This window comes from Thalassophryne amazonica, chromosome 10 (genome assembly GCF_902500255.1).
Source record: "Thalassophryne amazonica chromosome 10, fThaAma1.1, whole genome shotgun sequence".
In the NCBI taxonomy this organism is placed as follows: Eukaryota; Metazoa; Chordata; class Actinopteri; order Batrachoidiformes; family Batrachoididae; genus Thalassophryne; species Thalassophryne amazonica.
In genome coordinates, this window is record NC_047112.1 from 96,041,480 (window position 1) to 96,064,715 (window position 23,236).

General features: G+C 40.4%; 1 protein-coding gene across 1 annotated transcript in view; it reads right to left on the reverse strand.

Annotated features, from left to right (window-relative positions):
• Positions 1–9,496: 9,496 nt before the first annotated feature.
• The window catches only part of LOC117519237 (protein sel-1 homolog 3), a 66,676-nt gene continuing 52,936 nt past the window's right edge, over positions 9,497–23,236 (reverse strand). Inside the window, 6 exon segments of the mRNA XM_034180556.1 lie at positions 9,497–10,011; positions 10,228–10,291; positions 14,493–14,607; positions 14,721–14,842; positions 15,022–15,140; positions 15,232–15,307. Of these exon segments, the coding sequence (XP_034036447.1) occupies positions 9,797–10,011; positions 10,228–10,291; positions 14,493–14,607; positions 14,721–14,842; positions 15,022–15,140; positions 15,232–15,307 (711 nt within the window). The 3' untranslated portion in view covers positions 9,497–9,796.

The window sequence follows — 23,236 nt, forward strand, 5'->3', positions numbered from 1 at the left end:
TACTTCATCCAAACCATCAACATGGTTTATTAGACCCCATTCCTGCCAGGCTGCTCAAGGAAGTCCTACCATTATTTAATGCTTCAATCTTAAATATGATCAATCTATCTTTGTTAGTTGGTTATGTACCACAGGCCTTTAAGGTGGCAGTAATTAAAACCATACTTAAAAAGCACATCAATTGACCCCGCTATCTTAGCTAATTATAGGCCAATCTCCAACCTTCCTTTCTCTCAAAGATTCTTGAGAGGGTAGTTGTAAAACAGCTAACTGATCACCTGCAGAGGAATGGTCTATTTGAAGAGTTTCAGTCAGGTTTTAGAATTCATCATAGTACAGAAACAGCATTAGTGAAGGTTACAAATGTATCTTCTTATGGCTTCGGACAGTGGACTTATCTCTGTGCTTGTTCTGTTGGACCTCAGTGCTGCTTTGATACTGTTGACCATAAAATTTTATTACAGAGATTAGAGCATGTCATAGGTATTAAGGGCACTGCGCTGCGGTGGTTTGAATCATATTTGTCTAATAGATTACAGTTTGTTCATGTAAATGGGGAATCTTCTTCACAGACTAAAGTAATTATGGAGTTCCACAAGGTTCTGTGCTAGGACCAATTTTATTCACTTTATACATGCTTCCTTAGGCAGTATTATTAGACGGTATTGCTTAAATTTCATTGTTACGCAGATGATACCCAGCTTTATCTATCCATGAAGCCAGAGGATACACACCAATTAGCTAAACTGCAGGATTGTCTTACAGACATAAAGACATGGATGACCTCTAATTTCCTGCTTTTAAACTCAGATAAAACTGAAGTTATTGTACTTGGCCCCACAATCTTAGAAGCATGGTGTCTAACCAGACCGTTACTCTGGATGGCTATTTCCCTGATCTCTAGTAATACTGTGAGAAATCTTGGAGTCATTTTTTGATCAGGATATGTCATTCAAAGCGCATATTAAACAAATATGTAGGACTGCCTTTTTGCAATTTACGCAATATCTCTAAAATCAGAAAGGTCTTGTCTCAGAGTGATGCTGAAAAACTAATTCATGCATTTATTTCCTCTAGGCTGGACTATTGTAATTCATTATTATCAGGTTGTCCTAACAACAGTTCCCTAAAAAGCCTTCAGTTGGTTCAGAATGCCTGCAGCTAGAGTACTGACGGGGACTAGCAGGAGAGAGCATATCTCACCCGTGTTGGCCTCTCTTCATTGGCTTTCCTGTTAATTCTAGAATAGAATTTAAATTCTTCTTCTTACTTATAAGGTTTTGAATAATCCGTCCCATCTTATCTTAGGGACCTCGTAGTACCATATTACCCCATTAGAGCGCTTCGCTCTCAGACTGCGGGCTTACTTGTGGTTCCTAGGGTTTGTAAGAGTAGAATGGGAGGCAGAGCTTCAGCTTTCAGGCTCCTCTCCTGTGGAACCAGCTCCCAATTCAAATCAGGGGAGACAGATACCCTCTCTACTTTTAAGCTTAAGCTTAAAACTTTCCTTTTTGCTAAGGTTATAGTTAGGGCTGGATCGGGTGACCCTGGACCATCCCTTGGTTATGTGCTTTAGACGTAGGACTGTGGGGGGGTTCGTTCCCATGATGCACTGTTTCTTTCTCTTTTTGCTCCGTATGCATCACTCTGCATTAATCATTAGTGAGCGATCTCTGCCCCCTTCTCGGCAATGTCTTTTTCCTGGTTCTTTCCCTCAGCCCCAACCAGTCTCAGCAGAAGACTGCCCCTCCCTGAGCCTGGTTCTGCTGGAGGTTTCTTCCTGTTAAAAGGGAGTTTTTCCTTCCCACTGTGGCCAAGTGCTTGCTCATAGGGGGTCGTTTTGACCGTTGGGGTTTTTCATAATTATTGTATGGCCCTTGCCTTACAATATGGAGCGCCTTGGGACAACTGTTTGTTGTGATTTGGCGCTATATAAGAAAAAAGTTGATTGATTGATTGATATAGCGCCAAATCACAACAAGATTGCCTCAAGGCGCTTCACACTAGTAAGGTCTAACTTTACCAACCCCCAGAGCAACAGTGGTAAGTGTCACAACTTTTTTTTTCATGATCCCGTTATGAAATGAGTAAAATTTTCTGGATTTTTTTTTTTTTTTTATCTTACTATTATTAACTATTATTAATTTTGTGCACCCATCACAGAATGTATCAGAATAAATTTGTGCTCCCCTTACAAAAATGTTGCACTTTTTGTGACAATATCACAAACCAATAGATTAACGTACATTTCGTAATGATGAATCATGACATGCCATTGAGATATCGTAGGTAAATCCGTAACAGAAAAATGAGCACGATTGAGGCACTTTTCATTGAGATAAAATGCAAAATGTACACCAAATGGGCTTTTCATTATTAAATTCAAATGTCCATAAAATCCACAATCCGGATCAGACCCGGATCAAACTTTGTTATGCAATAGTGAGTGCCAGTCTACACTTTCCAATATGAGAGTGATTGGGGCACATTTGATTAAGATGTACTGTAATGTAAAATATACATTAACTGGGTTTTCAATGTTAAATTTAAATGGCCACAAAATCTAGAATCTGCCTTAATATAGCATTTTGTTCTCTCTAATCAAAAAGCAATAGCTTTGGCCAAAACCTTGGCAATTATTAGTCCATAAACGTAGAGGTCTATAAGAATCACATGGAATGGCATCTTTGGCACTCTTTAAGAAAAGAGATACTGAAGACTGAGTCAGTGTGAGAGGAAACAAATCCTTTTCCAAGGATTAATTAAAAATGACAAGATTAAGAGTGTCTAATTATCATTAAATTTCTTTACGAAAAACTCTATTGGAAATCTATCAGAACCTGGAGCTTTAGTAGATTCTCATTGCTTTAATAGAGGACTTTAATTCTTCAAGAGGACAGTGGGGCATTCAATTCCTTTTGCCTTAAGAGCATCAATAGTTAAAATTCCAAGTTTAGCTAAGAAGTGGTACATTATCATAGTGTCTGTAGTACAAGGAAGAATAACATGATTTACACAAATTAATTTCCATGTGATCTGTAACAATCTTGAAATCCCTATTAGTTGAGGCATCATATGTGAAGTAAACTGACATTTCAACTAATGACTGGAGTAATTAATTAGCTTTCACACAATGTTTTATAGGAAGTACTATAAGTTTGTAATAACAAATGCTCAGCGTTACTAGCGGAAATCATGTCAAACTCCGCCTTAAGATTTACACACTTCTTAAGTAGATAAGGAGAAGGATTATGAGCAAATTGCTGATTGAGGATACCAACAGCAGAAATATGTTCAGTAATCATGATGTTCTTTTTTTATTAGCTTAAAAAATAATAAATAGTCTAACCCTTGAGAAAAGCCTTCAGCGAATAAGATACAGTTTTGTTTGGGTTAAAAGAGAGTCTCATCTATTCTTCAGCAGAATTACAAATTGAAACAAACCCACAAAATGTTTTGTCTCCCAGTAGTAAGGACTTGAATCTCCAGAGGAGACGAGTAAATTTATGCATAGATAACTCAATATTAGGAGTAGTGACTCATGATCAGAAATGAGAATACTGGAATAGTCAGTTGAAATACTACCTATCTAAGCATACTACTAATGAAAAAGTAATCTATTCCAGAGTATGACTGATGTACATTAGACAAAAAGAAAACTTTTTGGACAAGAGATTGTGACATCTCCAGGGATACCACTCAAGATGATGAAATCTCTTATTGTGCTGGTGTTCACTGGAGTAGACCACCCGTTATGATAAAAACAGTCTCAATGGGGTATAGAGGTGTGCATGTCACAACATGTCCTGTGAGACTTCAACGCGGAGGTGCTTTTGCTCCGCCATCAGCTTCGTGCCGAAGTCATCGGCATGAATTTCGCTGCAACTCTTTTCATGGCCAAATCCTTCTTGTCACAGTGGAAGGTGCCGAAAAAGTGCTGATGTCCACCTCTTCCGCAATTTCTCAGATAGTCAACACGACGTCCCGCATCACACACAGCGTTCACTTTGGAAATGATCTGGTCATTCAGCATGTCGATGGCCGACCGGAGGCGGCTCGCTCTCCACCGTGTGCGGCCGTCTTTAACCGGTTGTACCGCTCCTTAATCTGTGTGATGCCCATAGGATCTGTCACCGAAAGCCATCTGAAGAATCCGAATGGTTTCCACCTGGCTGTCGCCCATGTTCGGCAAAATTTGATGCAGTCGCACTGCTCCAGTCATTCCGCCATTTCCTTGCAAAGAGAAAACGACGAGAGACTCCACCCATCCTCACACAAAGGCTGCTTACAAGCAAATGACGCAATCGACAGGCGTGAAAAAATTCACGCATGCGCACGAAGGTTCAAGGTTTGCTCATGCAAGCATACGTGATTCAAATCCATCAGGTTTTTGAAAAAAATAAAAAGGTCGGATACTTTTCTAACAGACCTCGTACAAGCTGCTGTGAGACCACTTTTTCCAGAATTTTAGAACAGAATAACAGATTTGATATTGGCCTGTAATTACTCAATACACCAGGGTCAAGACACAGATTTTCTTAAGCAATGGTTTAATCACTTGCAGATTTAAAACACCCAGACCTTAATGAAAGATTAACAATTTCCAGCACAGTCAGCCCAAGAATAGGGCCACAAGTCCTTAAACAATTTTGTTGATATAGGATCAAATAGGCAGGTTGTGCTTTTGTAGACGTCATGAGCTTTGCTAGCGCGTCTAGTGAAATAGTATCAAATTCTGTAAACTCTAGGTGTTACCGCATTATTAAACACCCACCTCCACAGGCAGGGGTGCAGAGATTGAGCCAACGCATGGTTTAGATATGCTCAATCTAATATCTCCGATTTTCTTCTCAAAGTACTCCAAGAAGTCTTGAGCTAGCCAGTCTGATTTCGGTTTGATTTCTTTCAATCCAGATTTAAACACATTGTTCTTATGTCATAAAAATTAACTGGTTTGTATTAATGGCTGTTCTGACACCCTAGTGGATTTGATCTGACTTGAATTTTATCATTTTAATGTTCCAGTTCGGTCAACGTTATTTCATAGTGTGACATCAAAAGTAACTAATCTGTGGCAGAGTTATTTGCACTCTCTGTAGCTCTAAATGAATATGTACAGACATGAAAACACCCTTAATCAGAATATATATCCTGATGAAGTTTTGACAGCATTTACAACACATAAGACATAGCGGGCAGATTTTATTTAACTGTAATTAAGATGGGTTAAATGCAGAAGGACAATCTTGTTGTTATATATACATGTCTATATATAATGTCTGTAAAAAAATAAATAAATAAAGACCATTATTCAAAAATATGTGACATAATTATGTATTTTATGGTTAAAGAACCAAACCATGTTGTTTTATTTAAAAAATAATAATTTAATAAAAAGATATGCCATGCTTATTTTTTTTTTTCCTTGAGGAGATAAATAGCAAAATCCAAGATGGCTGCCACTTACTTCCAGATTATCTTCAGAAGTCTTCCTTACTACACATAAGCCACACAGGCACAAATGAAATGTTGATTTCTATGTTTTCTTACATGCTGAATGGATTCCAACCACAACTTTTTTTTTAATTGGAAAAAGAATTGAGCTTGGCATGATTTCTACTTTTTACCCTTAGGCCATCAAATATGGCCATCGGGTATTGCGAAGACTTTGCGTCCACCCCTCCATCTGTCTGTTACTCAGCATAAGTCCAGTCCTATTACTGCCAGCATCCTCAAATTCACAGGAAAATTCTTGGGACACAGACCTTGGACAAGTTCAAAGATTGCTAACCTTGACCTATTTTAAGAGGTGACAACGTCACATTCTCTTCCTATTTTTATTGTATGATCTTGCAGACGTTAGCGTGGTGGCATCACTTCCTTGTGTCGCTAGTTGCTAACTTTGCTTCATTTTGGCTAAATATACCATATACTATGTAAAGCTAGCGGAGGAAAAATACTTCTAACACTGAAAAATCTGTTTTTGTAACCTGATAACACCTCTAGAGTGATTTACAAGACATTTTGCGGACATCAGCGTGCATGGTAACTAGGGTTGCCAACCGTCCCTTGAAAACGGAATCGTCCCTTATTTGGAAATAAAAGTGTGTGTTCCATATTGACCTGAAATGGGACGCAGTTTGTCCCGTATTTCTATGAGAATCAGAAATCAATGGAATTGACTGGCGCTTTATATGGAAACCTACAGTAAATTTGATCCCAGCCTCTCTCCTGCTTTTCACCATGAGCTGACAGACACGAGTTGACAATACAGAATCACTCTTATCTCATTGGTCGAGGGCATCTGCTCACAAGAAGATACCGACGTCATGAGCCGACGACGGTCGCAGGACAACAATAACAAAGCACATGGCTGATATCGATACAGACACCCGACACTGGCACTGCAGATACGCCTACGGACAGCAATGTCTGTAACGTCGTTACTCCCTCCTCCTAAAAAAAAAAACAACAAACAAAAAGAATGCAAAAATACAGGGGAGAATGAGAAAAGGAAACTGGCTGGGTGGAAAAGGTGCACGACAACAGTATTGTTTACTTTTCAGACTATTTTTTGCACTTTTTATTACACTAAATGTGTAAATGTGCACTGTTACATTGTTTTGCACTGTTACATTGTTTTGGATGATGCAAATTTTCTATTGTTTTTTTTTTTTTTTGTTAATTTATACAATTTTAAGTTAAGCAATAGCACTACAGAGATTTATTTTTAAAGAAGACAGAATGCTCATATTGAAATTGTGAGTGAAAATTTATTTTGCACTAAAAATAAATTGCTAAATAATAATTTGTTTTCCACATGTTCATATCAGAACAAATGCATGTATGCATCTATACTCAACAAAAATATAAACGCAACACTTTTGGTTTTGCTCCCATTTTGTATGAGATTAACTCAACGATCTAAAACTTTTTCCACATACACAATATCACCATTTCCCTCAAATACTGTGCACAAACCAGTCTAAATCTGTGATAGTGAGCACTTCTCCTTTGTTGAGATAATCCATCCCACCTCACAGGTGTGCCATATCAAGATGCTGATTAGACACCATGATTAGTGCACAGGTGTGCCTTAGACTGTCCACAATAAAAGGCCACTCTGAAGGTGCAGTTTTGTTTTATTGGGGGGGGATACCAGTCAGTATCTGGTGTGACCACCATTTGCCTCATGCAGTGCAACACATCTCCTTCGCATCATCCGTTGAAGGAGAACACCTCTCCAACGTGCCAAACACCAGCGAATGTGAGCATTTGCCCACTCTCAAATCGGTTACGACGACAAACTGGAGTAGGTCGAGACCCCGATGAGGACGACGAGCATGCAGATGAGCTTCCCCTGAGACAGTTTATGACAGTTGTGAAGAAATTCTTGGTTATGCAAACCGATGTTCCAGCAGCTGTCGAGTGGCTGGGTCTCAGCTGATTTTGGAGGTGAACATGCTGGATGTGGAGGTCCTGGCTGGTGTGGTTACACGTGGTCTGCGGTTGTGAGGCTGGTGGATGTACTGCCAAATTCTCTGAAACGCCTTTGGAGACGGCTTATGGTAGAGAAATGAACATTCAATACACGAGCAACAGTTCTGGTTGACATTCCTGCTGTCAGCATGCCCAATTGCACGCTCCCTCAAATCTTGCGACATCTTGTGGCATTGTGCTGTGTGATAAAACTGCACATTTCAGAGTGGCCTTTATTGTGGGCAGTCTAAGGCACACCTGTGCACTAATCATGGTGTCTAATCAGCATCTTGATATGGCACACCTGTGAGGTGGGATGGATTATCTCAACAAAGGAGAAGTGCTCACTATCACAGATTTAGACTGGTTTGTGAACAATATTTGAGAGAAATGGTGATATTGTATATGTGGAAAAAGTTTTAGATCTTTGAGTTCATCTCATACAAAATGGGAGCAAAACCAAAAGTGTTGCGTTTATATTTTTGTTGAGTGTACCTAAATTCAGGGTCAAGTCAACAGTCAAATGGTTAAAAATCGTTTCACACAGACGCTGGGAAGGGTGAAGGCAATGGTCAGTCGGCCGGTCGGCCCTGGCGTTGAGGTGTCCCTTATTTATTTTTCAGAGAGTTGGCAACCCTAATGGTAACTTCTGCTAACTTAAAGCTAACTTGTCAAAAGCTCATGTATACATACATGCATACCCTCCTGCAAACACCAATAAAACTTAAATTTTGTTTACGATTGATTGATTAATTGATAAAGGGGTTTCATTGAACATGTACAAATTGTACATAAGACAATAAGATTTTAATAATTAATTAAACAACGGCAAATTATAAAGACAATGCTCATACAGCCGATGGTTGCAGCATTGCGTTATATTTTTTATTATATATAAAACAATCTGTGTAATTATTAGTTGTTTTTACAATAAAATGTGCAACTGCAGTGGTATTTTACACATATTTTCCCCACTAACACAGAGGACATGATGCGATTGAAAAGAACCAACATTTCTCAACATTGCATTGAGTGAGTCAAAACTTCATACATTCTCGAGAAATGTTGGTTTCTCAGAATGCTAAAGATGGAGAACCACGCCCTAATTTTTTTGGGTGAGGCTCAAAACATCTCAAACACCCCTCGTCTGAGTTTGAGTCATAAATCAGACTATGTTCTGATCATTGCTGTCAACATAAACACATTCTGTGACATGCAAAAGTAATGTTTTCATCACATTTAGCTTTAAAATGGGGGACATCAACAAAAACCAAAGACATTAAGGACAGCGACAGAACAGATGGAGATAATTTTTCCATTGGTAAATTATGTACAGAGATAATCTCTTTAAATTGAAGGAGCTCGCCATTGTGTTGTTGACACGGGGAAACTCCGTATTTACTGTATGTAATGACAGCCTTGCAAATCCCAGACAACACTGCACACCATCACAACAGTCATCCACATCTGTAAATAACACTTAGGAACACAGACTATTAATCATATTTCTTGGCAACAAAGGGCATCAGGCATAGTTATATAGTTATGAAAACAGCAGTGGCAACACAAAGAGCATTCTGTTTTAATTCTGCTGCTTTTACAGCCTTGCATTCCTGCCTCTAAGCCTCTAACACAATCTTGTTTTTTTCCTGTGGCATTGAGATGGATAAGACAGACGCGTTTTATGTATCGACCCGCCACACCTGCTCAGTCAGAGACTAAATCAATCATTCCTGAATTCCTCTGATATGGCCTTGGACCGCATGTTTAAGTGGCGTACAATGTGGCTGTTGCGTGTTAGAGACACTTATCGTTAATATGTCACTGATAGGCTTTGGAACAAGTTTTAATAGCTAATCTATTAAAACAGCATCTCCCAGCACATCATCGCTCAGGCCGTCAATCCAAACCAATAAGTAGCTCGTGACTAAACTACCAATTAAAGAAGTGTTCACAGCAGTTCAACTTTAAAATGTTTTATTGGACTTCCAAATTTCCACAATCACAGTTTCACGGTGTTTGCTCGCTGCTGCTTTCCAAGATGATATAAACTGCACTGTTTATTCAGTAATGTATGTGATGAGAGTTTTTCATATACAAAGCATTGGTGAGATGGTTACCACAGAAACCAGCTTGAAACAGGCTGATAAAGCACATTTACAGTCTGCTTTCTGCCCCTGCACTTTAAATGAGTCACATGCCTCCAAATATGTCACATGAATAGTGTCATAACTCATCCTCTAAATGTACGCTCTGACAATATGTCGTGTCTGGGGCTTTAGTGCGGCAGTTGGATCACTGTGTTGGCTATTGTATGTCATAGGAGATGATAGAGCAGTGTGGTCCAGAAAACACAAAGACACACACCCGACAAAGTCACGGCCAAATCGGTGGTCTGCCAAAGCCACCGCTCACCATTCACTACGGTAAACCAGAGATTCTCCGCCGCTCTGTAGCGCCTTCCCATGATGCCACCCTGCACACGAGAAGATACCATTGCCCTCGCTGCACGGAAAGTGGCAGTTCTCCATTCTGTGTTCAAGTTGCAGAGGGTGAAAGATCAATATGTGAGCTTACATTGTTTTATACACACTGTCAGGATGAGTGTGGTGCATCAAACACAAGCAGGATTAATACGAATGTCATGGAAAAGTCAGAAGTCAGGGCAAGAGGTAAGGAAGTAATATGTGGGGAAATTGTTCCATCTTGTGGCAAAAAGAAGGAGTGGAGCAAAATACAAGTACTCACCCAGACACATTTGCACAAGCAGACTGATGATCACAGTCAAGACAGAAAGAATCAATGTAAATATCTGAAGTAAAAGAAGCAGCATAAATCCAATACATTACAACAGTCTACAGAGTGTTAAATTAAAAAGAAAGATGCAGGTACAGACCTGGTGAACTACTGGAACACCTAGACTGTAAGCACAGAATTTAGAAAGGATTCAGAAATAATATACTCTATCTATCTATACACACACACACACATATATATATATTCCTCTTTCATTGCTTCAGGATCTCCAGTTTCATTTTCCATACAGTTGTCAAAGCGAACCCTGTGCAAGACTGTATTGGGATTTGGCACGTTTAGTGACATATCTCTTGTCTTAACAGGCCCTGGTCTTCCTAGAGGTCTCCATCCAAGTACTAATTGGGACCTACCCTATATATTTTACAATATGCGTGTATTTTAATTTCACTTCATGAAAGCTTTTGGGTTGTTGTTCAGCCTGCCTTTGGTGACCACTAGATGTAGGCTTTGGAAATGAAAACTCATTACAAGCTACATGTAAATAAATTCAACCACACCTCCTCCTAATTTCCATCATATGTTTGACGATAACATTAGTCACTAAAACAATCTCAGACCTGTCCAGCATGTGACAGACATATAATATACAGTATTGTTGAATAAGCAAATCAGTTTTGCTTATTGATTAATCTGGGGCATAAAAGTTCACTAAATTTTAAATCAGTCTGTCCTCATTTAATGTTAGTTTCATTTTTAAAGTAGGGTTGGGACGGCTAGATGTAATAGTCGACTACAGCCAGTACCTGCTAGAGTTTCTTCTAGTCAGCTAGTCAGGTATCATATTTTCTGGTGTATAGGTTGCTCCAGAGTATTAGTCGCATCTGCCCAAAAATGCAGCATGACGAGGGAAAAAATATATATAAGCCACATCAGTCTATAAATCACACATTGTTGAAACATGCTGCTCCCACTTCATGCAGCAAGAAACAAAATTAATTTAACTGGCTGGTTATTTACTTGGAAAGCAAACACCACTTTACAAGCAGAAGCTAATGGGCTAATTACTGTTACTGCTTCTTGTCACTACTGAACAAATGAAAACATCAATACGGAGCTAAATGTGTACACGGTTACCTCACTAGTAAGGAAGTCCCTTCGGCTGCTCCCTTGTTTAAATTAACCACTTGGCCACCACCCCTACACTACATGTCAATAAACTTTTAAGAACAACTGTAGGTCCCTTCCGCTGCTCCCTTGTTTGTGCTTGGGGTCACCATCACAAATCTGAGGTGGATCTGCATGTTGAATTGGCACAGGTTTTATGCCGGATACCCTTCCTGACGCAACTCCACATTACATGGAGAAATGTGGCAAGGGTGGGGTTTGAACCGGGAACTTTCTGTACTGAAATCAAGTACACTAACCACTTGACCACCACCCTGCTACACATTTTTAAAACATTGTAGTTAGCCTATCCTATCCTCCTTGTTATCCTCTGGCTGTCAACAAGTTGAGTGCCATGTACACTCAACAAAAATATAAATGCAACACTTTTGGTTTTGCTCCCATTTTGTATGAGATGAACTCAAAGATCTAAAACTTTTTCCACATACACAATATCACCATTTCCCTCAAATATTGTTCACAACCCAGTCTAAATCTGTGATAGTGAGCACTTCTCCTTTGCTGAGATAATCCATCCCACCTCACAGGTGTGCCATATCAAGATGCTGATTAGACACCATGATTAGTGCACAGGTGTGCCTTAGACTGTCCACAATAAAAGGCCACTCTGAAAGGTGCAGTTTTGTTTTATTGGGGGGGGGGATACCAGTCAGTATCTGGTGTGACCACCATTTGCCTCATGCAGTGCAACACATCTCCTTCGCATAGAGTTGATCAGGTTGTCAATTGTGGCCTGTGGAATGTTGGTCCACTCCTCTTCAATGGCTGTGCGAAGTTGCTGGATATTGGCAGGAACTGGTACACGCTGTCGTATACGCCGGTCCAGAGCATCCCAAACATGCTCAATGGTTGACATGTCTGGTGAGTATGCCGGCCATGCAAGAACTGGGACATTTTCAGCTTCCAAGAATTGTGTAGAGATCCTTGCAACATGGGGCCGTGCATTATCCTGCTGCAACATGTTCTTGGATGTGGCACAACAATGGGCCTCAGGATCTCGTCACGGTATCTCTGTGCATTCAAAATGCCATCAATAAAATGCACCTGTGTTCTTCGTCCATAACAGACGCCTGCCCATACCATAACCCCACCGGCACCATGGGCCACTCGATCCACAACATTGACATCAGAAAACCGCTCACCCACACACGCTGTCTGCCATCTGCCCTGAACAGTGTGAATCGGGATTCATCCGTGAAGAGAACACCTCTCCAACGTGCCAAATGCCAGCGAATGTGAGCATTTGCCCACTCAAGTCGGTTACGACGACGAACTGGAGTCAGGCCGAGACCCCGATGAGGACGACGAGCATGCAGATGAGCTTTCCTGAGACGGTTTCTGACAGTTTGTGCAGAAATTCTTTGGTTATGCAAACCGATTGTTTCAGCAGCTGTCCGAGTGGCTGGTCTCAGACGATCTTGGAGGCGAACATGCTGGATGTGGAGGTCCTGGGCTGGTGTGGTTACACGTGGTCTGCGGTTGTAAGGCTGGTTGAATGTACTGCCAAATTCTCTGAAACGCCTTTGGAGATGGCTTATGGTAGAGAAATGAACATTCAATACACGAGCAACAGCTCTGGTTGACATTCCTGCTGTCAGCATGCCAATTGCACGCTCACTCAAATCTTGCGACATCTGTGGCATTGTGCTGTGTGATAAAACTGCACCTTTCAGAGTGGCCTTTTATTGTGGACAGTCTAAGGCACACCTGTGCACTAATCATGGTGTCTAATCAGCATCTTGATATGGCATACCTGTGAGGTGGGATGGATTATCTCAGCAAAGGAGAAGTGCTCACTATCACAGATTTAGACTGGTTTGTGAACAATATTTGAGGGAAATGGTGATATTGTGTATGTGGAAAAAGTTTTAGATCTTTGAGTTCATCTGATACAAAATGGGAGCAAAACCAAAAGTGTTGCATTTATATTTTTGTTGAGTGTAGTATGAAAGTTTTTTCCTGTCTATATGCAAAGGTGTGGTCTTTAGGGCCCCTTCACACATAACATGAAATTGGGCATAAGAAGCAGAAACCGACCGAAAAAACGGAAAACAAAAAGCAAAATGGGGAACTGTGAAACATTCCAACTGCTGTCAGGAGGGACACACGGTTGGACATGTGTGCACGATACTGCATCGTGCCGTCAGGGTGAACACAGTGCAAGCACCTGGAATGTGTGGCACCATATTGCACCACTGCTGTGGGGGAAAAAAAAATCACACCAAAACAAAAAACACTGCAATTTCTAATATTTAATCTCTCTTATTGAGCGGACAATACAAGTATGATCCTTCTGTTCCTCTGTATATGACCCATGGTCATAGATGTCAAGTCATAAAATGACATGAACGAAGCAGTTCACTCTTATCATATCCACATTTGCTGCCAGCGCCTAAGGACACTGCATCATGTAAACCATAGCTGACATGACATTCAGATCGTCAGCTGAATGTACACATGATCAGACGGTCCTTTTCACCCGGCACAGCCTGCCAATGTGCGTGCTGTGCAGCCACTCCAGCCCATTGCAAAGGTGATATATATTTTATGTATTTCCACGTGAGGACAGCATGCACATACACACACCTCACGGTGGAGAGTTGTAAGGTCATGTCTGTCATAACACGGTACGTGTTCTTCAGCTGTGACTTGCAGGTCCACAGATCCCAACAGCTGCTGCTGTTTGCGAACACGCCCACCTTTTCAAACAGCACTATCTATCTATCTATTGATTCAGTCACTTTATAGGCTATATGTCACTTTTCCAGTGCATAGGATAATTCTGATAAAACAAACCATTTGCATTTATTTGTGAACACATTTTAACTTATGTACTTAAAATTTAGACTACCAGTGATTCTGACCAGGACTGTACCTCCAGAGAGATAAGTAGCATAATTGAAATACATTACTACAACAGTGTACAGGTTTTCATATTATTGTTGAAAGCCTAATTTGCATTTTGTCATTTCAACGATTAAAAGTGGATCATGTTAGGAAAGGAAAATGGCATAAGCATGCAGCTTCAAATGTTGACTTTCTGTGCTGATATAAATGAGATGATTTCCTACCAAGAGGTGCTGCACACTGTGGTGACTCATTTTCCTCAAGGCCTTTCCCATCTGGACGCCAAGCAGAGCTAAAGAACAGGGCATTACAGTGTCTTCACCCTCAGTCGCTACACATCTATACAGAGTAAAATGTGTCATCCATAATTACGTATTGTTAAAAAGTAAATGTGACTTTGGAGATCTAAATGTAATTATTCAATCATCATAGTTGATTCGTGTTTGTCAAACCTTTGCAAGATCTTTTATACTCGCACTTCCAGGTCATCACGGTAGGATACGTTAAAGAATCCTCTGACGCTCACTGGAAGAATATGGCCTTGATGTTCCAAAACAAATAAGTTGTACATCCCCTGTAAGCATGAACACAAAACCCTTACAGTGAGCTGGTGGCGCCTTCACAGAGAGACTCTTCAAATAATAACACCCTATAATTGTGTTTGTTGTTTTTATTGCAGTGTGCCCAAGCCAGTGGAATTTTAATTAAGTTTATCATAGGGTGATGAGATTACAGCCCAAGTAAATCTGTCACCTGGGGGCTGCCTGCTGCAGCTGCTCTGCTATACATCGATATGGCCTGGCCAACCAGGGATAATGAGTTTGCTCGTCTGCTGGAGGAATAGTAGTAGTAGTCTCCCATTTTCAGCAGAGCTATAAAAGAAGATAAATGCTCACTGTGGATTGGGCAGATTGACAGAGAGGGAGAGAGAGGTTAGGGCAAAATGAAAGGCAGGAAAGTCACCGGGTGGATGAGGATCATAGTTTAATGTGGAGTGGTTATGATATCTCCACTGACAGCCAGACCTGAGATTCAACGCCTGTGATTGGAAGAACAAACAGTGTTGGATGGATGTTACAAACAGGGGTGGATGTTACCAGCTCTGATTAACTGTGCTTCACTCGATGGGAATTATGTTTATTTCACTCATCTACTTTACTATTATTACACAGTGATTACAGCTGTGTTTAAAAATCTAATTCAAACATCTACTATTGATTGTTATTGTTGCATCTATGAAAGACTGAATGATGAATGATCAGCATGTCCATGGTAGATGGACAGTATTTCTAGAGAGTTTTTCCAGCTGATGTAAATCAATCAATCATTCAACTTTTTTTTTATATAGCGCCAAATCACAACAAACAGTTGCCCCAAGGCGCTTTATATTGTAAGGCAAGGCCATACAACAATTATGAAAAACCCCAACGGTCAAAACGACCCCCTGTGAGCAAGCACTTGGCTACAGTGGGAAGGAAAAACTCCCTTTTAACAGGAAGAAACCTCCAGCAGAACCAGGCTCAGGGAGGGGCAGTCTTCTGCTGAGACTGGTTGGGGCTGAGGGAAAGAACCAGGAAAAAGACATGCTGTGGAGGGGGGCAGAGATCGATCACTAATGATTAAATGCGGAGTGATGCATACAGAGCAAAAAGAGAAAGAAACAGTGCATCATGGGAACCCCCCCACAGTCTACGTCTAAAGCAGCATAACCAAGGGATAGTCCAGGGTCACCTGATCCAGCCCTAACTATAAGCCTTAGCGAAAAGGAAAGTTTTAAGCCTAATCTTAAAAGTAGAGAGGGTATCTGTCTCCCTGATCTGAATTGGGAGCTGGTTCCACAGGAGAGGAGCCTGAAAGCTGAAGGCTCTGCCTCCCATTCTACTCTTACAAACCCTAGGAACTACAAGTAAGCCTGCAGTCTGAGAGCGAAGCGCTCTAATGGGGTAATATGGTACTACGAGGTCCCTAAGATAAGATGGGACCTGATTATTCAAAACCTTATAAGTAAGAAGAAGAATTTTAAATTCTATTCTAGAATTAACAGGAAGCCAATGAAGAGAGGCCAACACGGGTGAGATATGCTCTCTCCTGCTAGTCCCCGTCAGTACTCTAGCTGCAGCATTTTGAATTAACTGAAGGCTTTTAGGGAACTTTTAGGACAACCTGATAATAATGAATTACAATAGTCCAGCCTAGAGGAAATAAATGCATGAATTAGTTTTTCAGCATCACTCTGAGACAAGACCTTTCTGATTTTAGAGATATTGCGTAAATGCAAAAAGGCAGTCCTACATATTTGTTTAATATGCGCTTTGAATGACATATCCTGATCAAAAATGACTCCAAGATTTCTCACAGTATTACTAGAGGTCAGGGAAATGCCATCCAGAGTAAAGATCTGGTTAGACACCATGCTTCTAAGATTTGTGGGGCCAAGTACAATAACTTCAGTTTTATCTGAGTTTAAAAGCAGGAAATTAGAGGTCATCTATGTCTTTATGTCTGTAAGACAATCCTGCAGTTTAGCTAATTGGCGTGTGTCCTCTGGTTTCATGGATAGATAAAGCTGGGTATCATCTGCGTAACAATGAAAATTTAAGCAATACCGTCTAATAATACTGCCTAAGGGAAGCATGTATAAAGTGAATAAAATTGGTCCTAGCACAGAACCTTGTGGAACTCCATAATTAACTTTAGTCTGTGAAGAAGATTCCCCATTTACATGAACAAACTGTAATCTATTAGACAAATATGATTCAAACCACCGCAGCGCAGTGCCTTTAATACCTATGACATGCTCTAATCTCTGTAATAAAATTTTATGGTCAACAGTATCAAAAGCAGCACTGAGGTCCAACAGAACAAGCACAGAGATAAGTCCACTGTCCAAAGCCATAAGAAGATCATTTGTAACCTTCACTAATGCTGTTTCTGTACTATGATGAATTCTAAAACCTGACTGAACCTCTTCAAATAGACCATTCCTCTGCAGGTGATCAGTTAGCTGTTTTACAACTACCCTCTCAAGAATCTTTGAGAGAAAAGGAAGGTTGGAGATTGGCCTATAATTAGCTAAGATAGCTGGGTCAAGTGATGGCTTTTTAAGTAATGGTTTAATTACTGCCACCTTAAAAGCCTGTGGTACATAGCCAACTAACAAAGATAAGTTGATCATATTTAAGATTGAAGCATTAAATAATGGTAGGACTTCCTTGAGCAGCCTGGCAGGAATGGGGTCTAATAAACATGTTGATGGTTTGGATGAAGTAACTAATGAAAATAACTCAGACAGAACAATCGGAGAGAAAGAGTCTAACCAAATACCGGCATCACTGAAAGCAGCCAAAGATAACGATACATCTTTGGGATGGTTATGAGTAATTTTTTTTCTAATAGTCAAAATTTTGTTAGCAAAGAAAGTCATGAAGTCATTACTAGTTAAAGTTAATGGAATACTCAGCTCAATAGAGCTCTGACTCTTTGTCAGCCTGGCTACAGTGCTGAAAAGAAACCTGGGGTTGTTCTTATTTTCTTCAATTAGTGATGAGTAGAAAGATGTCCTAGCTTTACGGAGGGCTTTTTTATAGAGCAACAAACTCTTTTTCCAGGCTAAGTGAAGATCTTCTAAATTAGTGAGACGCCATTTCCTCTCCAACTTACGGGTTATCTGCTTTAAGCTACGAGTTTGTGAGTTATACCACGGAGTCAGACACTTCTGATTTAAAGCTCTCTTTTTCAGAGGAGCTACAGCATCCAAAGTTGTCTTCAATGAGGATGTAAAACTATTGACGAGATACTCTAACTCCCTTACAGAGTTTAGATAGCTACTCTGCACTGTGTTGGTATATGACATTAGAGAACATAAAGAAGGAATCATATCCTTAAACCTAGTTACAGCGCTTTCTGAAAGACTTCTAGTGTAATGAAACTTATTCCCCACTGCAGGGTAGTCCATCAGGGTAAATGTAAATGTTATTAAAAAATGATCAGACAGAAGGGAGTTTTCAGGGAATACTGTTAAGTCTTCTATTTCCATACCATAAGTCAAAACAAGATCTAAGATATGATTAAAGTGGTGGGTGGACTCATTTACTTTTTGAGCAAAGCCAATAGAGTCTAATAATAGATTAAATGCAGTGTTGAGGCTGTCATTCTCAGCATCTGTGTGGATGTTAAAATCGCCCACTATAAGTATCTTATCTGAGCTAAGCACTAAGTCAGACAGAAGGTCTGAAAATTCACAGAGAAACTCACAGTAACGACCAGGTGGACGATAGATAATAACAAATAAAACTGGTTTTTGGGACTTCCAATTTGGATGGAAAAGACTAAGAGACAAGCTTTCAAATGAATTAAAGCTCTGTCTAGGTTTTTGATTAATTAATAAGCTGGAATGGAAGATTGCTGCTAATCCTCCGCCCCGGACTCGGGGGTGTTGACTCATTTAAACTAACATATTCATCCTGCTGTAACCAGGTTTCTGTTAGGCAGAATAAATCTATACGTTGATCAATTATTATATCATTTACCAACAGGGACTTAGAAGAGAGAGACCTAATGTTTAATAGACCACATTTAACTGTTTTAGTCTGTGGTGCAGTTGAAGGTGGTATATTATTTTTTCTTTTTGAATTTTTATGCTTAAATAGATTTTTGCTGGTTATTGGTGGTCTGGGAGCAGGCACCGTCTCTACGGGGATGGGGTAATGAGGGGATGGCAGGGGGAGAGAAGCTGCAGAGAGGTGTATAAGACCACAGCTCTGCCTCCTGGTCCCAACGCTAGACAGTCACAGTTTGGAGGATCCAAGAAAATTGGCCAGATTTCTAGAAATGAGAGCTGCTCCATCTAAAGTGGGATGGATGCCGTCTCTCCTAACAAGACCAGGTTTTCCCCAGAAGCTTTGCCAATTATCTATGAAGCCCACCTCATTTTTTGGACACCACTCAGACAGCCAGCAATTCAAGGAGAACATGCGGCTAAACATGTCACTCCCGGTCTGATTGGGGAGGGGCCCAGAGAAAACAACAGAGTCCGACATTGTTTTTGCAAAGTTACACACCGATTTAATGTTAATTTTAGTGACCTCCGATTGGCGTAACCGAGTGTCATTACTGCCGACGTGAATTACAATCTTACCAAATTTACGCTTAGCCTTAGCCAGCAATTTCAAATTTCCTTCAATGTCGCCTGCTCTGGCCCCCGGAAGACAATTGACAATGGTTGCTGGTGTCGCTAACTTCACATTTCTCAAAACAGAGTCGCCAATAACCAGAGTTTGATCCTCGGCGAGTGTATCGTCGAGTGGGGAAAAACGGTTAGAGATGTGAACGGGTTGACGGTGTACACGGGGCTTCTGTTTAGGGCTACGCTTCCTCCTCACAGTCACCCAGTCAGCCTGCTTTCCCGACTGCCCGGGATCTGCCAGGGGGGAACTAACGGCGGCTAAGCCACCTTGGTCCGCACCGACTACAGGGGCCTGGCTAGCTGTAGAATTTTCCACGCTGCGGAGCCGAGTCTCCAATTCGCCCAGCCTGGCCTCCAAAGCTACGAATAAGCTGCACTTATTACAAGTACCGTTACTGCTAAAGGAGGCCGAGGAACAACTAAACATTTCACAACCAGAGCAGAAAAGTGCGGGGGAGACAGGAGAAGCCGCCATGCTAAATCGGCTAAGAGCTAGTAGCTACGCAACCTAGCGGATTCCTAAAAACACGCAAAGTGAATAATGTATAAATAATTTAGAGGTGATTCAGCAGAAGGAGTGCTTTAGTTAAGGCACCAGACAGGCCATGAAGCAGCACAAGTAACGCACGGCAACAGCGAACGCACGACAACGGTGCAAAAATAAAATAAAAATCCACTAGACAGGCTGTGGAGCAGCACAGGTAACGCACGACAACAGTGCTAAAAAATAAAATAAAAATCCACTAGACAGGCTGTGGAGCAGCACAGGTAACGCACGACAACGGTGCTAAAAAATAAAATAAAAATCCACTGGACAGGCTGTGGAGCAGCACAGGTAACGCACGACAACGGTGCTAAAAAATAAAATAAAAATCCACTGGACAGGCTGTGGAGCAGCACAGGTAATGCACGACAACGGTGCTAAAAAATAAAATAAAAATCCACTGGACAGGCTGTGGAGCAGCACAGGTAACGCACGACAACGGTGCTAAAAAATAAAATAAAAATCCACTGGACAGGCTGTGGAGCAGCACAGGTAACGCACGACAACGGTGCTAAAATAAAATAAAAATCCACTAGACAGGCTGTGGAGCAGCACAGGTAACGCACGACAACGGTGCTAAAATAAAATAAAAATCCACTGGACAGGCTGTGGAGCAGCACAGGTAACGCACGACAACGGTGCTAAAATAAAATAAAAATCCACTGGACAGGCTGTGGAGCAGCACAGGTAACGCACGACAACGGTGCTAAAATAAAATAAAAATCCACTGGACAGGCTGTGGAGCAGCACAGGTAACGCACGACAACGGTGCTAAAATAAAATAAAAATCCACTAGACAGGCTGTGGAGCAGCACAGGTAACGCACGACAACAGTGGTAAAAAATAAAATAAAAACGAAAGCGTTAGCAAGCTAGTTAGCTTGCCAACGCTGATGAAAGTTAGCTGATAAAAGTGCTCCGTCGCGATGTTTCGACCGTTAGAGGTCTTCTTTAGGCGTTGGAGCACGGTGAAAAAGTAAAAAAAAAAAAAGTAAAAAAGTAAAAAAAGTAAAAAAGTCTTGAAAAAGACTGTTAGTTCAAAGTCCAAAGCAGCAGGTAGCAGTCTCTGTGTAAACAGTTCCAACAGAGAGCCAAAATTCTGATGCAACGTCTTCCTCCTTCCTCAAACACTGGTATCCGCCCTCTGGTATCCAAGCTGTGTAACAATTTATTAGTGCTTAGAGTACTTTCTGATGATGCCACACATTTTGCCTTTCACACATAGTGTAACACACTGATGTCAAGGTGCTCACTGGGATCAACGTTGGGATTAAAGACCTTGCCCAAGGGACCTCAGTGAAACTCAGACTGAAGAATGTTTGCCCACCACTCTAAGACCATCATTTCCCATATTTGAGTACTATACAGAATATATGATTGTTTTTATATACAGCTTGGACAGCTAATTAATTTGTTTTAGCTTCCTTTCAGACTGCTACGGGTTCATTTCCTTCTGGTACACTATTAAAAACCAACTGGAACAATCCATCTATCTGTCAGCCACATAATTTTCATGTTTTCTGTCTGTACTTTATTTAAACTTGATAACATCATAGATCATGATGTAAAATGACAACTACTACATTAAAATGACAAGTTCTGTTTTAGTGATTGTCGAAAAAAACGTTGAGGTTTTAATGCAATTACAAAAAGCGGTGGCCACCAAATCAAGGCTACAGGAGAACATGAAGTCCTATATAGTCTCCAAGGTCAGGGGTTTTCAAACTGTAAAAAAAATAACTGTAAACACTGTTAACCAACAAAAGAAGAAGGGGAAAAGAGGAAAAAGAAAACATTGTTGGCTATCATGCCAGGAGCAAAGTGAATAAATTTTTAGCGTGCAAATCTACCAGTGAGAAGACAGAGACTGGGGCAACCAAAAAAGAAGAAAGTAGAGGATGATCTTTGTTTGCTCCTCTCCACAGTGCATCCCTGCATCATCCGCCTGCGCGCGTCAAAGACCCAGACTCATTGCTCGCACTAAACAAGAGGTGAGACTAGATGAGAGATTAAATATGTATAAAAGTTTAATTAATATTATTTAAGTTTAAAATGTGTTAGTTATGGTAAAGATGTTTCAAAACACACAGAGATGTTTAAATGTTAAAAAATGTTGTTTAAAATATGACAAAAGGTAAAAAATAGAAGAATAGAAAGTTAAAAAAAAAACATGTTTAAAATGTTTGAAAAGTGTGTAAAATGTGTGAAAGAATAGAACGTTCTTTAAAAAATATGTTTAAAATGTTTACAAACATTGTAAAATGTGTAAATGCACAGACAGTTCCTTAAAAACACATAAGTATATTTCAAATGTGTTTAACTTGTGTAAAATAATAAAACGAAGCACACAAAGATGTTGAAATTGTGTGTATGCGTGTGAGTGGGTGGCTGTGCACCGATGCTCCCCATCCAACCTGATGGAGGTTGAGAGGTGCTGCAAAGAGGAATGGGCAAAACTGCCCAAATATATAGTTGTGCTCAAAAGTTTACATACCCTGGCAGAATTTTTGCTTTTTTGGCCATTTTTAAGAGAATATAAATGACAACACAAAAACTTTTTTTTTCACTCATGGTTAGTGGTTGGGTGAAGCCATTTATTGTCAAACAACTGTTTCCTCTTTTTAAATCAAAATGACAAGAGAACTACCCAAATGAACATGATCAAAAGTTTACATACCCCTGTTCTTAATACTGTGTATTACCCCTTTAACATCAACGACAGCTTAGAGTCTTTTGTGTTAGTTTTGGACGAGGCTCTCTGATGGTAAAGCTGCCACTGAATATGTTTCGGACATTATTTACATCAATTATGAAGAAATACAAACAATATGGCACTTTATGGTAAATCTGCATGGAGAAGACAGTTCTCAAAAACTGAGTGACTGTACAAGAAGGAGAAGAGTGAGGAAAGCCACCAAGACACACAGACAACCCAGGAGAAGTTATGGGCTTCTGTGGTTGTGATTGGAGAAATTGTGCACAGTGCAAGCTTTACATTTTGCATCACTACTCTTAGCTTCATAGTGGAGTAGAGCAGAGAAGGATTTTCTTTCACCAAAACAGATCAAATCCAGACTTGCATCTCACATGTACCTTCTGGCAATTTGTAGCTAAACTTTCAGGTCTTCTTTTTAAGAAAATCCTCCTCTATGCCACTTCATCATGAAGATGGATAACTGGTGATACAAAATGCAAAGCTCGCACTGTGCATAATTTCTCCAATCACAGCCACGTAAGCCT